General features: G+C 41.5%; 1 protein-coding gene across 2 annotated transcripts in view; it reads left to right on the top strand.

The window, feature by feature from the left end:
• Nucleotides 1–14,835, top strand: part of MRPS5 (mitochondrial ribosomal protein S5) — a 29,220-nt gene extending 14,385 nt beyond the window's left edge. For both annotated transcript variants that reach the window (XM_030311162.1, XM_030311163.1), the window contains 7 exons: nt 1,177–1,211; nt 2,796–2,886; nt 4,650–4,696; nt 5,909–5,966; nt 6,251–6,313; nt 11,271–11,407; nt 14,466–14,835. In XM_030311162.1, coding sequence (XP_030167022.1) covers nt 1,177–1,211; nt 2,796–2,886; nt 4,650–4,696; nt 5,909–5,966; nt 6,251–6,313; nt 11,271–11,407; nt 14,466–14,690 — 656 coding nt within the window. In that variant the 3' untranslated portion in view covers nt 14,691–14,835. The remainder of the gene's footprint in view (nt 1–1,176; nt 1,212–2,795; nt 2,887–4,649; nt 4,697–5,908; nt 5,967–6,250; nt 6,314–11,270; nt 11,408–14,465) is intronic.
• Nucleotides 14,836–16,940: the final 2,105 nt, after the last annotated feature.

Here is a 16,940-nt window from a genome sequence, read left to right as displayed (position 1 = left end):
AAAAAATTTTTTTTTAATGTTTATTTGTGAGAGAGAGAGACAGAGCGTGAGCAGGGGAGAGGCAGAGAGAGAGGGAGACACAGAATCCAAAGCAGGCTCCAGGCTCTGAGCCGTCAGCACAGAGCCCGACTCGGGGCTCGAACTCAAGAACCATGAGATCGTGACCTGAGCCAAAGTCAGATGCGTAACCGACTGAGCCACCCAGGTGCCCAAGGGACTTTTAAATATAGAGAACAAACAGAGGGTTGCTGGAGAGGTTATGGGAGGGGGGATGGGCTAAATGGGTAACGGGCTTTAAGGAGTCTGCTGCTGAAATCATTGTTGCACTATATACTAACTACCTTGGATGTAAATTAAACAATAAATAAATTAATTTAAAAAAATTACCCAACGAAGTAGGAATTGGACAGAACTTAGAGGAAAGAAGATTGGCTAGGAGTTGATAATTGTCGAAGCTGGCTAATGGGTGTGTAAGACTTCATTTTGCTGTTGTATCTTATTTTTTATGTGAGTGAAATTTTCTATAGGAAAAAGTTAATAAAAATCAGAGAACCCAGAGTGTTTGAAATGGCTGCTGTGGTGAGTGGAAAGAGACATAAAAGGCCAACAGGCAGCAGGGAGGACTTGACTGAGTTGGAGACCATGACTTTTTCGTGGCTCACGTGTGTACTCTGCTTTGACTTCTCTCTAGCAGCGGCACCCCGTAGGTCAGGTGTGGCCAGGGAGTTGCCTTGATTCTGGCCTAGGTGGTATGGTGGGGAGAGAAGAGGGGGAGGAAGTTGAGGCTATTTGCAACGTCTGGTGGAAGTGATGGCTTATGGTGTCTTGGCTGAGTGGCAGAGGCTGTGAAGACAGGGGGTCTGAGGGAAAATAAAGAAGGGGTCAGGAGTCTGGTGGTGCTGGGGAGCTCCAAGAACCACCACCTTGTGAGTTGCTGAGTGAGAGAGCTGCAGGGGTAGGAGGATGCAGTCAGGGAGATGGCCGAGTTTTACGAATTTAGTGGTGGAGCAGTCTGGTGATCATGGAGGACTAGGGTGTGGCCTTGGGAGTGACACCAAAAGATCTGAGATTCCTTCTCACTTAAAAATCAGTGATGGTGCCTGGTTTGAGAAATGCTTTCGTGCACTAATTGTAGAGATCCGTTTATCTACATGCCTTCTTCTTTTCTCTCCACAGAAACATATGATGATTTTGATACCAGAATACTGGAGGTAGGCGTGCTGCATCACATACCCAGTTGAGCCTTTAGAGAAGTTGGTGTGGGTAGAGCGGGAGGAACAGCCTTTGGTGCGTGATTTTTTTCTGAGACACGGAGCTGGTTCGGATAAGGGAATAACGAAACTTTAATTTCAGTTACTTGATCCTGGCTGTCCTGACTGCTGCCCTCTTTTGGGGGCTACCAGTTGCGGTCTCATGACAAGGCAACTTCAGGGGTATGGTCAAGAACAGAATTTGGAGATTACTATTGAAACCCTCCCTTCTAAAGCCAGCATTAGCAATCTGTCCTGGCACTCAGTTCATGGGGCAGGGTAAGAAAGCTTTGAGTTGCTGTGAATGCCCAGCTCTTGACGGGGAAATAATCTTTTGGGCTGTTTGCAGGCCGTTGAAACCGAAGCCTGTGTCAGGGAAATTTCAGTCACTCTTTCCAGGGTGATTGAAAATCACCAAAATAGTCCACTTCCCTTTGAGCTAGTGCTGCATACTTGGCCGGTGTTAACTATCATTTGGAATAACCATTTATTGACTTTGTGATTGAATATGTATATTATTTCATCAATATCGGTAGTTTATGTTTACAAGCATTTTATGTCTTTGGGGCCCAGTTTATATCTTTTGGAAGTTAATCCCTTTGAAGAATTCTTATATGTGGATGATTACCTGTAAGATTGTCCACGGGTGTGGACTCGACCTTTTCCTTTAACCTTACTTTTGGGAAGCGACCTGCCATGTAAGCAGTTTAAGGTAACAGTTTCATAGATCCTGGCCTTTTAAATATACCAAAACAAAACAAACAAACAAAACACAGATTTTCCTGTAGTTTCTAGTAAGCAGGTATTTCTAAATTTTGTATTATCCGGTGAGCCTGTGAGCCTAAACCTTAGCATAGAGATTCAGTCCTGTGCTCATTCTTTCTGTAGACTGCATTTTCATTTCTAAGATACACATCTTCTTTGTTTTAACATCTCTGATCACCGGGAATATGTCTTATAATAAGTCCGTTACAAATTCTTTCAAAGTTTGGTCAGCAACTTTCTTCCTTTGTGAAATTCACTAAAATAGTGTATATTGAGTTGTATGGTTTCTCTTTTTTTTTTAATTTTTTTATTGTTTATTATTTTTGAGAGAGAGAGAGAGAGAGACAGAGAGCAAGCAGGGAAGGGGCAGAGGGAGAAGGAGACACAGAATCTGAAGCAGGCTCCAGGCTCTGAGCTCTCAGGACAGAGCCCGATGTGGGGCTCGAACTCACAGACCGCGAGATCACAACCTGAGCTGTAGTCGGCCGCCCAACCAACTGAGCCACCCAGGTGCCCCGAGTTGTATGGTTTCTAATCCGTTCAAAAGTTATCTCCGTTCAGCCTTCTAACAACCTTAGGAAATAGGAAGGGAAAGTTCGATTTTACCACTAGAGAAACTGCAGAGAGAGGTTTCCTTTGGAGAGTTTGCTGTTGCTACTCATGACTTAGAGGATGTTGTAGCTACTCAGGTGGCGCTGTGTGAGTGTAAGGGGCTCAGTCCAGTTCCCTACTTCAGAATTTCCTTAAGGTGTAATATATATGAAACATTTTGTCTTTTAGGTAAGAAATGTTTTCAACATGACAGCAAAAGAGGGAAGAAAGAGATCAGTCCGTGTCCTGGTCGCTGTGGGGAATGGCAGAGGAGCCGCAGGTGACTGGGGTGTGATGTGTATGGTGCTGGAGGTGGGGGCAGAGGACAGGTGTGGCCTGGGCTCAGCCCTGGAGTCTGCGGGTTCTTGCCGGTGCCCAGCCCCTTTGTACAGATTAAGCCTTTTAAGTGGTTTGGGCTCATATACCTTGTGGTAAACACATAAAATTCCTTGGAGGGAAAAGGAACAGAAGTTCCTCTATCTGCCTTTTTCTATGAGAACAATGGATATTTTAAAAGGCTTAAGATACTGTTGTCTTATGTATAATGAAAAATTAGGGAGGGAAAGCCACTAAATGTTCAATAGTAGGGGCGTAGTTATGAAAGGAGTATATCCAGGGCGCCTGGGTAACTCAGTTTAAGTGTCTGACTCTTGATTTCAGTTCAGGTCATGACCTCACAGTCCTGAGATTGAGCCCCATAGGCCCTGTGCTGGGCATAGAACCTGCTTAAAATTCTCTCTCTCTCTCTCTCTCTCTCTCTCTGTCTTTCTCTGTCTTTCTCTCTCTCTCTCCCCCTTTCCCTCTCCCTCCCTCCCTTCTTCTCCCTCTCCCTCTGCCACCCCTCTCCTGTGTGCATGTGAGCACTCTTTCTCTAAAAAAAAAAAGTATAGCCACACATTGTAATATGCTGTAGCCATTAAAGAATATATTAGAAAATTATTTATGAAATAATGCTAATTAAAAATAAACAAAAAAACTTCATATAAGACTGTATAATACAATCCCAATTTTTGTTTTGTTTTTTTTAATATAAAGTATGTTTATATGCAAAGACTAGAAGGATATACACTGAAATGGTTAATAATGTTTAATCTGTAGGTTTGCCAGTCATTTAAACTTTCTTCTTTATACTTCTCTGTAAAATTTCCCCAGTGAACATCTGGTTTTGAAATGTATACACGAACGTGTACAGGAGAGAAAATTGGAAAACTGCCTACTGACACTTTTTGTCTTTAAGTTGATTTATTTTGAGAGAGAGAGAGTGCGCAAGACGGAAAGGAGCAGAGAGAGAGAGGGAGAGAATCCCCAAGCAGGCTCTGTGCTGTCAGCGTAGAGCCCCACACGAGGCTTGGACTCACAAACTGGGAGATCATGATCTGAGCTGAAATCAAGAGTCAGACGCTCAACTGACTGAGAAACCCAGGCGCCCTGCTTTATATTACTTTCTTATATATAATTTAAAAATAAAATACATTCTTCAAAATAAAGAATTAATGTGATAGCAAATAATGGCAGCATTTCCATTAATTTGTGATAAATTTCATTTTATAGGGTTAAGCATTCACAAACTTAAGAATTGTTGATTTTATTTCCCGGTTAATTGAAATTTGAATTGCATTTGTAAGTTCCAGCGAAGTCATGGTTTTTCTCTATAGCAGTGTATATTTTTCCCCAACCTTTCTGGTTATTTTAATCTATTTTTTAAAATGTTCAAAACCATTTATCTTATTAGTTTAGAGCATGATTAGTTTTCGTTTAAGTATATTTCGTTTTATCTAGAGACTTACAAAAGGTAATGTTATACACCTAACCTTGGATTTCATAGATACTTTCAAATGTAATCTTTCCAAAATGCCCCAAAACAGATAGGCACATCTCAGTAGCCTCATGTTTTATGGTTTGTTTTGGATAGCAGGTTTTCTGTGGGCAGAAGACAAATGAAATGCTACTAAATATTGTAGGAACTGAAACTTAAAATGTAGTGAAATACAGTATGTGCCAAATTTATGCCCCTTTTTTTATTTGTCATTTTTCTTTTTTAAGGTTTTGCCATTGGGAAAGCCACTGAACGAGCAGATGCTTTCAGAAAAGTATGTACATTTTTCTTTTGTTGATACTAAAAGTTCGGTGTGCTAGGTACCATTAGAACCACACACACACACAAAATAATAAAAATAAGAACCCTCCCCGGAGGCTTACTGTCAACAGTTACTTAACTCATACATAGCCTAAGCAGTACCTGTTTTCTTTTGCGTCATTTTTAGCAGACTTGTGATTGCTTCCCAAAAGTATGAGACAGCTGGGAAGGCTTGAACTCTGACAGAATGTTCGAAGATACTAAGGAATTATTGTTAATGTTTTTTAGATATGATAGTGATACTGTGGTTATAAGTTTTTTTTGTTTTGTTTCGTTTTTTAATTTTTTTAACGTTTATTTATTTTTGAGACAGAGAGAGACAGAGCATGAACGGGGGAGGGTCAGAGAGAGGGAGACACAGAATCCGAAACAGGCTCCAGGCCCTGAGCTGTCAGCACAGAGCCTGACGCGGGGCTCGAACCCACGGACCGTGAGATCATGACCTGAGCCGAAGTCGGCTGCTTAACCGACTGAACCACCCAGGCGCCCCATAAGTTTTTTTTTTTAAATTTTTTTTATTTTTTTTTTTTACTTATTTGTTTTTTTTTTAATTTTTTTTTTTAACGTTTATTTATTTTTGGGACAGAGAGAGACAGAGCATGAACGGGGGAGGGGCAGAGAGAGAGGGAGACACAGAATCGGAAACAGGCTCCAGGCTCCGAGCCATCAGCCCAGAGCCTGACGCGGGGCTTGAACTCACGGACCGCGAGATCGTGACCTGGTTGAAGTCGGACGCTCAACCGACTGCGCCACCCAGGCGCCCCTAATTTTTTTTATTTTTTAAATGTTTTTTTTTTTTTTTAATTTATTTATTTTTGAGACAGAGAGAGACAGAGCATGAACGGGGGAGGGTCAGAGAGAGAGGGAGACACAGAATCAGAAGCAGGCTCCAGGCTCTGAGCCATCAGCCCAGAGCCCGACGCGGGGCTGGAACTCACGGACCGCGAGATCGTGACCTGAGCTGAAGTCGGACGCTTAACCGACTGAGCCACCCAGGCGCCCCATAAGTTTTTTAAATTAAGTCTTTTTATGAGTATATAATGAAATGTTTAAGTTGGAAATTTTCAGTAATAAAATATTTTCTGCAAGCTATTTTTTAACATCTCCAAGAAAATGTAAATTCCAATAGTAGATTTGAGAATAGTGTTTTCCTTCTTTCTTTCAGGCAAAGAACAGAGCAGTACAATATTTACACTATGTAGAACGGTACGAAGACCATACAAGTGAGTGTTAATCATTTGTAGGATTACACTTGTTTCATTATATGTGACAATATATCTCTAAGGCCATCTTCGCGTTTCTCTGCTTGTTACCATGTTCTGGAACAAATAATTATATAAAATGCATAAACAAATTTTCTTCCCTAGTGATGAGTGAAATCAGAATCTTGTCACTCATCCTTGGCCAATGTGTGCTGGCTGCTTTGGTAGCATTAGTTCTGTGGTGGCATTTGCAAGGGCATTAAAGCTACACACCTAATCCTTATGCTTATGTTTTTATCCTCCAGTATTCCACGATATTTCTTTAACATTTAAAAGGACGCATATCAAGATGAAGAAAAAACCCAGAGGTAACCGAAAACACTCTTATAATTTGTTAAAGATAAAGCAGAATAATTATCACAATTCCATCCTGTCCTGTATTTTTGATCAGTTGTATTGAACTCATTTTGAAAATACCAAAATGGAAAGGCCTGAGTTTGATTTAAGAAGGCCGAGGCTCCCAGGGAAATAAAATGTAGTCAGCGCACTCAGGCTCCTGTGAACACAGGTGTGTATCAGGGGTAATTCTAGGTGGGAAGAGCATACTCTGAATAGGAAATAGTAACGGAATGAATCATTGGGTTTGGATAAGTGCGAGCATTCATTTCTCCTTGAGAATTCATCGATGCTGTTAGATGGCCTACTTACAGCTTCTTCAGTTCCAGTCATTTATTCACATCGTCAAATATTGATTGAACATCATCTGTGAGCTGGGTGCTATGCTAAGCTCTGGAAGCAGAGGTAGACTTTCTTCCTGTTGCAAGCAAGGAGGCAGAGTTCAGGGTCACAGAGCTGTGGCAGTCATGCCCAGTGGACTTTGGGTATAGAATTCTTGAGCACTTCGATTTTGTTTAGCTATGGTTGGTTCTACAGTAAAAATGATACTCTTGGTATATCTTTATTTTGTTTTCTTTTATTAAAAAATTTTTTTTAACATTTATTTATTTTTGAGGGAGAGAGAGAGCATGAGCAGGGGAGCGGCAGAGAAAGAGAGGGAGACAGAATCCGAAGCAGGCTTCAGGCTCTGAGCTGTGAGCACAGAGCCTGATGTGGGGCTTGAACTCACGAACCATGAGATCGTGACCTGAGCCAAAGTCGGACACTTACCTGACTGAGCCACCTAGGCACCTCTATCTTTATTTATTTATTATTTTTACAGTTTATTTATTTATTTATTTTGAGAGAGAGAGAGAACAAGTAGGAGAGGGGCAGAGAGAGGGAGAGACGGAATCCCAAGCAGGCTTTGCGCCATCAGCCCAGACCTTGATTCGGGGCTCGGACTCAGAGACTGTGAGATCATGACCTGAGTTGAGATCAAGAGTCAGATGCTTAACCGACTGAGCCACCCAGGTGCGTGCCCCTCTAGGCATATCTTTAAAAGTTTGGATCAGGGGCGCCTGGGTGGCTCGGTCGGTTGAGTGACCGACTTCAGCTCAGGTCGTGATCTCACGGTTTGTGAGTTCGAGCCCCGCCTCGGGCTCTGTGCTGACAGCTCAGAGCCTGGAGCCTGCATCGGATTCTGTGTCTCCCTCTCTCTCTGCCCCTTCCCCACTCATGCTCTGTCTCTCTCTGTCTCAGAAGTAAATAAACATTAAAAAAAAAAAAAATTAAAAAAAAAAGTTTGGATCAGAAAAAGAATAAGACACCTAAATTTTTCTTGTCAAAGCTAGGACGTGGAAATCAATCAGGAGGAAAAAACATCAAATTCAGTACTAATTGTGCACCAAGAGAACCTGCCTATTTTTAAGTGAACTTACCTTCTGCTTTAAAATCACAGTCATTCATATGCCTAATAAAAACCTTTATTTATTATTAGAAAAAGTATTAAATTGAACACTTAGACATCAAGCTCATACTTGCACTATTCCTATGATAGCTGCTACCCTGAGTGGCTATTGAGCACTTGAAATGTGGCTACTGAGATCTGTGAAGTACAAAGGCTTAGTATGAAAAAAAAAAAGAACGTAAAATATCTCAAAATTATTGTATTGATTACATGTGGAAATGATAGTGTTTTGGATATATTAGGTTAATACAATATATTACTAAAAATAATTTTACCTTTTTGTTTGAAATGTATCAGTGAGAAAATTTGAAATTCCATGTATGGCTTGCATATATGGCTTATGTCCTATTTCTGTTGAACAGCGTTGGTTTAGATACATTTATATCCAAATGATTTTTGAAAGATAGCTACAGTTTTCATTAATTGCCGAAGTTACCTTTTTTATCTTCCCTGTCCCCTCAAGCTGTATCTTTCAGGTTTCTGTCTAGTTGAACACATTCCCTGTGCATTGAGGTTAAATATACATTTAGACAGCATAAATATACATTTATGTATATTTATATACATAATTTTAAAATACAAATTAAATATAAATTAAATATAATTTAATTATATTTATAATTAATTATAATTATTTTGTAATTTTTAATAAATTATATATTTTTTATAAATTATAAATTTTTATAAATTATTTTATATTTATAAAATATTTTATAAATATATATTATAATTAATATAAAAATTAAATATAAATACAAATTTATAAAACATAAATATACATTATAGACAGCATTTCCTAAACTATGTTCCTGTGCATCACTATTTCTATGAGCAGATACTAATAAGTGTGAACTCCAGAAAGAGTGTCATGTGGGAAAACGATAAAGGAAAGTAAAAAAAAAAAAAAATGTTTGTACATCTTTGTGATTGTCACAGTCTTTTTTTTTAAATTTTTTAACGTTTATTTTTGAGACAGAGAGAGACAGAGCATGAACGGGGGAGGGTCAGAGGGAGAGGGAGACACAGAATCTGAAACAGGCTCCAGGCTCTGAGCTGTCAGCACAGAGCCTGACGCGGGGCTCGAACTCATGGACCACGAGATCGTGACCCGAGCCGAAGTCGGCCACTTAACCGACTGAGCCACCCAGGCGCCCCTGATTGTTACAGTCTTTAATGCACTACTGTGCAATGTGAATCCCCCAGAGGGGGATAGAGAATGTAGCGTTTTCAAACTTATTTAGTCATGGGACACTTCTTCCTTGGCTGCAGCATGGTGTCTGATTCCTCACACAGCACTGCTAAACATTTCCTATCTTGCATCCGTGTTCATCAGGGAAATTGGTCTATAGTTCTCCTTTTTAGCGGGGTTTCTGTCTGGTTTTGGAATCAAGGTAATGCTGGCCTCATAGAAAAAGTCTGGAAGTTTTCCTTCCATTTTTATTTTTTTGAACAGCTTCAAGAGAATAAGTGTTAACTCTTCCTTAAATGTTTGGTAGAATTCCCCTGGAAAGCCATCTGGCCCTGGACTCTTGTATTTGGGAGATTTTTGATTACTAATTAGATTTTTTTACTGGTTATGGGTCTGTTCAAATTTTCTATTTCTTCCTGTTTCAGCTTTGGTAGTGTGTATGTTTCTAGGAGTTTGTTCATTTCTTCCAGATTGCCCATTTTATTGGTATATAATTGCTCATAATATTCTCTTATTATTGTTTTTATTTCTGCTGTGTTGGTTGTGATCTCTCCTCTTTCATTCTTGATTTTATTTATTTGGGTCCTTTCCTTTCTGATCCAACTGTCTAGTGGTTTATCAATTTTGTTAATTCTTCCAAAGGACCAGCTTCTGGTTTCATTGATTTCTGCTGTTTTTTTGGTTTCGATAGCATTAATTTCTGCTCCAATCTTTATTTTTTCCTGTCTTCTGCTGGTAAGCATTTCCTATCTTAACACACACACACACACACACACACACACACACACACACACACACTTTCATTAAACAAGGAGTTTTTGATACAGTGTGTACCTGAAAGACTTCACAGTCAAAGTACATCCAAATAATTCCCATGGGACTATGACCACTATTATATGGGTATTTGTATATGTACACAACTGGCTACCATTTGGGGAGGGCCGTGTATGGTCCAGGTGCTGTGCGGTATTCACACCTTCCCTTGGGAGCTCGCCATCAGCTCTGCCACATAGGTGTGGAGGGCAAGGGAGGTTCTGGCCTAGGATCATTCAGTGAGCGGTAGCAGGTTAGAGTCTGCCTTCTAGGCCCTTCCAAGGATCTGCCTTGCATGGGCACCAGTCTGCAGGTGTGTGTGCATCTATACACATCTACGCGTGCATACATTTGTTCACACGTGGACGCATGTTCTATGTGTATAACTCCGCGCACGGAAGAACAGACCACCCCGTTGTTGCCTGTCTTAGCTACCCTCTGAGGTCTCCAGTTCTTATGTGATCTGCCATAGCTATGGGGTCCACTTTAATTGGCTCTTTCAAGTAGAAGGGATGGAATGTTAGTTGCTTGTATCCGAATGTAGTTTTTACACACATATGTTGAATTACCATTGAAAATTGGAAATTAGAGGGGCACCTGGGTGGCTCAGTCGGTTGAGCATTCGACTTCAGCTCAGGTCATGATCTCGTGGTTCATGAGTTCAAGCCCCGCAAAGGGCTCTGTGCTGACAGCTCAGCCTGGAGCCTGCTTCAGATTCTGTGTCCCTCTCTATCTACCCCTCTCCTGCTCATGCTCTGTCTGTCTCTCTCTCTCTCAAAAATAAACATTAAAAAAAATTGGAAATTAGACAGTAACATGTAATATCTAGAGTAGATCCTCTGCCTTAAAGCAGGGAGGCATGTGCTAAGTTTCATGTCTGGCTAATCAAAATGAGTCTAAATTTGGGGTGTCTTTCTCTCACTGCTGCCTGCATTTGCTGGCTATTGATTTAGGGTCTGGGGATACAGTAGAAACAAACAATATCCTAGCCTTCACAGAGCCCACATTCTAGTGAGGGGAAGCATCAGATAAACAAATTCCACTAAGTGCCTGAAAGCAGCAGTTAAGATGCTATGTTTTGTGGGGAGCGGGGGAAAGGGTGCATTACCAAAGCCAAGAGAGGAGTTCTTCCTGGAAGAGGAAATAGGTATCTCTGCTCAGTGCAAATGAGCAATTGAGGAGGGGGAGAATAGACATGTCCTTCTGTCCTTAGCCAACATGGGCGTGGGGGGCCTAGAACTTTCACACATTTCTGTTAATCTTTATAATATTCCTGTTTTTTTGCTCACATGTTTAAGAAATTTATATATATTGTTTTTTTAGTCTTTATAACATCTCATTTAAATCAGTGTCGTTATGGAAATTAAGGAAGCTGTCCAGGGAAGCGATGAAGCCATAATATGAATCAGGGCCTCCTAAGCCCAGAGCCCAAAGCTGTGTGAAGGCCAGCAGGGTGACTGCGTTTTTCCTTTTCTAGGCTACGGCCTCCGCTGCCATCGGGCCATCATCACCATCTGCCGGCTCATTGGCATTAAAGACATGTATGCCAAGGTCTCTGGGTCCGTCAACATGCTCAACCTCACACGAGGCCTCTTCCGTGGGCTCTCCCACCAGGTAACCTTTCCCTAGGCTCTGAAACAGAAGTTCTAGTTTGTATTTCAATTGTGTGCATTTAGGCCATGATGGCCTGGGGCCACCAGGGGACTTGGGCATTCTTTGTTGCCTATGGCTGCATCAGTTTAAAGTTAATCCAACTGGAGAATTAGTTCATGAAAATTACCCTTAAAAAATACTTCAGGGGTATTTTGAAGTTTCAAAATTTAGTATTTTTCAAAGCCAATAATTATAATCTGTGTTTTTTTACGAAAAGAATTTATGCTTGTTCTATAGCTCTAACAATATAGACATGTAAAGTAAAAAGAGGAAGGCTGTTTCCTAATTTAGTTCTTTCAATTGGGACTAGAGTGAAGCCTCTAGGGTACCTCTCCACTCTAGAGTGCTGTCTTCAGTAGAAGCACAGGCGGTTTTCAAGTTACCTGCGTAGGTCGTTTAGACAGACACCTGCGTTAGTAGGAACCATGAATGTTAATATGCCAAGTTCTTTCTCTGCAGAGCTGAAAGCCCTGGGCCGCTACCCAGCCTGCCCACTCAGCCTGGGCTAGGCTTGCAATCACTCTACTCCCCAGTGAAGAGGCCCCTCCTCCTAGGTTGCCCTCTTACCTGCTCCGAGGGATTGCGTGTTCTTGAAGGGATGGACCTTAGCGGAGGGGAAGGGTCCTTAGCTAAGGGTAGACCTTAGCGGAGCTGGATGAGCAGAAAAGACAGCCAGGTTCAAGAGACTCCACTTGCTGAGCTATTAAGGACTTTGACAGGCTTCCTGACACTTAAAAGTGTGATGGCCAGGGGTGCCTAGGTGGCTCAGTCGGTTAAGCGTCTGACGTCGGCTCAATTCATGATCTCATGGCTCGTGAATTTGAGCCCCATGTCAGGCTCTGTGCTGACAGTTCAGAGCCTGGAACCTGTTCGGATTCTCTTGTCTTCCTCTCTCTCTCTGCCCCTCCCCTGTTCGCTGTATGTCTCTCTCTCAAAAATAAATGAACATTAAAAAAAAAAAAGAAAGTCTGATGGCTAGGTTTAAATAAAGTGGTCCCTGGACTAATTATACATGCTCTGTTTAAAATAGGAAAGTTAATTAGAAGAAAAAGCTTTAGAGGTGCCTGGGTGGTTCAGTCAGTTGAGCATCCAACTCTTGACTTCAGCTTAGGTCATGATCCCACGGTGTGGGATCAAGCCCTGTGCTCTGCACTGAGCATGGAGCCTGCTTGGGATTCTCTCTCCTCTCTCTCTCTCTCTCTCTCTCTCTCTCCCTCCCTCCCTCCCCTCTCTCCTTCCCCTCCCCCTTTCCTTCTCCCTCTCCCTCCTTCCTTCTGCCCCTCTTTCCCCACTCTCAGTCTCTCTTTGAAATAAATAAAATGAAAAAAAAAGAAAAATTTTAGGTGAAGAGATCCTTTTTGAACAGGTGTGTGTGTGTGTGTGTGTGTGTGTGTCTGTGTGTGTGTGTTGTTACTGTCTAAAATATGCTTCAAAAACACTTCTAGGAGGGTCTGGGTGGCTCAGTCGGTTAAGTATCTGACTTCAGCTCAGGTCATGATCTTGCGTTTTGTGTGTTTGAGCCCCGCCTCCAGCTCTGTGCTGACAGCTCAGAGCCTGGAGCCTGCTTCAGATCCTCTGTCTGCTTCTCTCTCTGCCCCTCTCCTGCTCGAGTTCTGTCTCTCTCTCTCTCTCTCTCTCTCTCAAAAATGAATAAACATTAAAAAAAATTAAAAAATAAAAAGCACTTTCAAATTCAAACTGTTAGACGTTTAATTTTTTGATGTAGCTACGGTATTGGTTTTAGATAGGTCATATTTATGATCAAGTAGACTTGTTCTTTTATATAATATTTTTGTTTTAAGTTAGTACTTTGGATTTTCTGATATGATTACCAGGTATCATCTCTTCTAAGATGCTGTCAGCTGTAAAATGTTGCATTATTTAGTGTGCTATTCAAAAAGAAAAAGAATGTCACCAATTTAAGCAACATGCCATTGATTATAAGATCTACCAATTTAAATTATTTTGTTTTTATGAAGCAGCTCATCTTTTTTCTAATTTCAAACTTCTGTAGGATTAGAGAGAATAGTACAAGATGGCCATAAAGTCTGGAAACAGGAGATTGGCATATCAGGTATTTTAATGTACTACCAATAAACTAACTGTATTTCCTTTTTCCAGACTTCTGTGGCTACTGTCCATGATGAGTCCCCTTGGCCCTCTTACCCAATGTCAGCAGTGAACAGCTCATGGCCAATCTTTGTGTCTCAGTACCACCCCCATGCAGCCCAGTCATTTTGAACCAGGCCTCAGACATCACTTTGTGTCATTTGTAAATATTTCAGTATGTATTTCTAAAAGATAAGGATTAAAAAGTACCCGTTGGTACTATTATACCTAAAAAGTAACAGTACCACAGTATCTTGAGTTACCTAGGTAGTGTTCATAGAAATGTATCCATTTGTTATATTAAAAAGAAGTTTGTTACATAATTTGTTTTCCAGAAAAGGTCTGTAGATTGTAAATTCTTGCCATGTCTTTTAAATCACTTCTAATCTGTAGGTTTCCCTCTTCTTTTTTTCCTTGTGTGTGTGTGTGTGTGTGTGTGTGTGTGTATTTGTTTTTATTTATATTATATTATATTATATTATATTATATTATATTATATTATATTATATTTTTTAGGAAACTGGGTTGTTTGTCTTGTAGCTTCCCAGTCTGGTGCTGACTAAATACCTGTGGTCCTCAGTGCAGGTCTCACCCTGCACGTCCTGTAAAACGTTAGCTAGAGCTAGGGGCTTGATGAGATTCAAGTTCAGTTTTGGGCACAGCATGACACATAATTGGGAGGGTTTGGAAGGCAAGAGACCAGAGGCCAACGCCCTTCCTCCAGTCCAGTTGGGAGTGGGGAGATGATGCCATGCACCCCAAATCACTGTGGTGTAGCCACAAAACACATTACCCGGAATCGACTTTGAAATGGTAAGTCCCCCAAGTGGTACGTGGGAAGTTCCCGATCTTTAAGTTACAGATGTATCTCATGGACCTAACTTGGCGTTCTCCATTTGGTCTTGCCCAGGAAACCCACCAACAACTGGCTGATAAGAAGAGTCTCCATGTTGTGGAATTCCGGGAGGAATGTGGCCCTCTACCCATCGTGGTGGCCTCCCCCACGGGGGCCTTGAGAAAGGATCCGGAGCCGGAAGATGACGTTCCAGACATCCGACTGGACTGGGAAGAAGTGAGGGCGGCGCAGGGAATGAAGCGCTCGGTGTGGTCAAATTTAAAGAGAGGTGCTACGTGAGCTTCCCAATGGCCTTGCACGGTTGCCACGTCTGGTACTGCCTGGCACCGAGAAGAGACTCAGCCCTTCACATTTTGGAATGTCACTTTCTTTTTAAAGGAAAGGTCAACCTTCTTTATTTACAAATAATAAAGAACTACACCTTTAATTTATTGAGCACGTGGTATATACCAGTCACTGTGAGAGGAGCCGCGCGTACATATTTTAGTTCAAGACTGCTTTAAATATTCATTTAAACTAGCAAAAGCAGGGGTACCTCGGTGGCTCAGTTGGTTAAGTTTCCCACTTTGGCTCAGGTCATGATCTCGCGGTCCGTGAGTTCGAGCCCCGCGTCGGGCTCTGTGCTGACCACTCAGCCTGGATCCTGTTTCAGATTCTGCGTCTCCCTCTCTCTCTGCCCCTCCCCTGTTCATGCTCTGTCTCTCCCTGTCTCAAAAATAAATAAAAATGTTAAAAATAAATAAATAAAATAAATAAATAAATAAATAAATAAAATAAAATAAAATAAAATAAAATAAAATAAAATTAGCAAAAGCAAATGGACTAGGAAGACAGGGCTTATAGCCTGACCTAAGCAAAAATAATATGCCAAATAATAATTGCTATAATAATTAAAGCTAATATATATTAACTTTGATTTGTCCAAAATGAGTGTTATTAACTTCATTTTACAGAGCAGTTAAGTACTTGACTAGAGTCACACAGCTAGAAAGTAGAGGAACATGGACAAACCCTGTTCTTTTTGACTCTAGAAATCCTCTTTTTAAACCTTTTTGTATGGCTGTTTTAGTAGTCACTGTATCGGTGTTACGCTGTGCGAATGCCACTCCTCACCAGTCTGCTGGTGTTGACGTTTAATCACTTGCAAGTGTAGAAACTTTAAATCCCTTCCCTTCCCTTTCAATCTCTTCCCTTCCCCTGTTTCTGTAATTGTGTTTAAATTTACTCCACCTACGTTTAGAACCATAGTATTCTATTTTCTGCTTTAACCATCAAACGTAATATGGAAAACTCAAGAAGAAAAAAAAAAGTCTATTGTATACCCATGTTTTAAAATTTTATTATTTGTTTAAAGTAAACTCTGTCCCCAACGTGGGGCTCCGGCTCATGAACCCAAGATCAAGAGTTACATGCTCTATTGACTTGAGCCAGCCAGGAGACCCCAAATTTTTATTCTTTCAGTTGTTTCTTCTTCTTTTTTTATTTTTTATTTTAGACACAGAGAAAGCATGAACAGGGGAAGTGGGGGGAGAGAGAGAGAGAGGGAGGGAGGGAAAGAATCTCAAGCAGGTTCCATGCTCAACACTCAGCACGGAGCCTGGGTGGGGTGGACTCTACCCCAGGACCCTGGGATCATGACCTGCTCTGCAATCCAGAGTTGGGCGCTTAAACAATTGAGCCACACCCAGGCGCTCCTTGATTGTTTTTTTTCTTCTTTCCTGAAATTCCAAGAGTCTTTCTGTTACCACTCTGAGGAGGGCAACACCCAGTTCTCCTGTGAATCCCCTTTACTGCCATAGTCACAACACTTCTGACGCCAGACGTGGGGTTTTCCTTCCCCAGGCAATTCAGGTGTCCTGCAATTTAACACAATCCTGATACGCTTTACCTGAAGGATGGGGTCAGAGCTCACAGGTTAGGGGCTCAGGCCCACAAGGCTGCCCTCACCCTACTTTAGATGCCAGTTGCAAGTCGGGTTGTCACCTGTGTTTCTGTGTGATCAGCTATAAATCAAGTTCCTACGACACTGTCCCTGAGTGATTAATTTGCTCGAGCAGCTCACAGAACTCAGGAAAAGTTTCCTTACTGTTTACCAGTTTATTGTAAAAGGATATGATAACTGGTGCAGCCACTCTGGAAAACGGTGTGGAGGTTCCACAAAAAGTTAAAAATAGAACTACCCTACGACCCAGCAATTGCACTACTAGGTATTTATCTAAAGGATACAGGTGTGCTGTTTCGAAGGGGCACGTGCACCCCAAATGTTTATAGCAGCACTATCGACAATAGCCAAAGTATGGAAAGAGCCCAAATGTCTATCGATGGATGAATGGACAAAGAAGATGTGGTATATATATATACAATGGAGGATTACTTGGCCTTCAAAAAGAATGAAATCTTGGGGCGCCTGGGTGGCTGAGTCGGTTAAGCGTCCGACTTCAGCTCAGGTCGTGATCTCACAGTTTGTGAGTTTGAGCCCCACATCGGGCTCTGTGCTGAAGGCTCAGAGCCAGGAGCCTGCTTCGGATT

Source organism: Lynx canadensis, chromosome A3 (genome assembly GCF_007474595.2).
Source record: "Lynx canadensis isolate LIC74 chromosome A3, mLynCan4.pri.v2, whole genome shotgun sequence".
In the NCBI taxonomy this organism is placed as follows: Eukaryota; Metazoa; Chordata; class Mammalia; order Carnivora; family Felidae; genus Lynx; species Lynx canadensis.
Note: the sequence above shows the minus strand (reverse complement) of the source record. Positions and strands in the feature narration are given on the sequence as shown.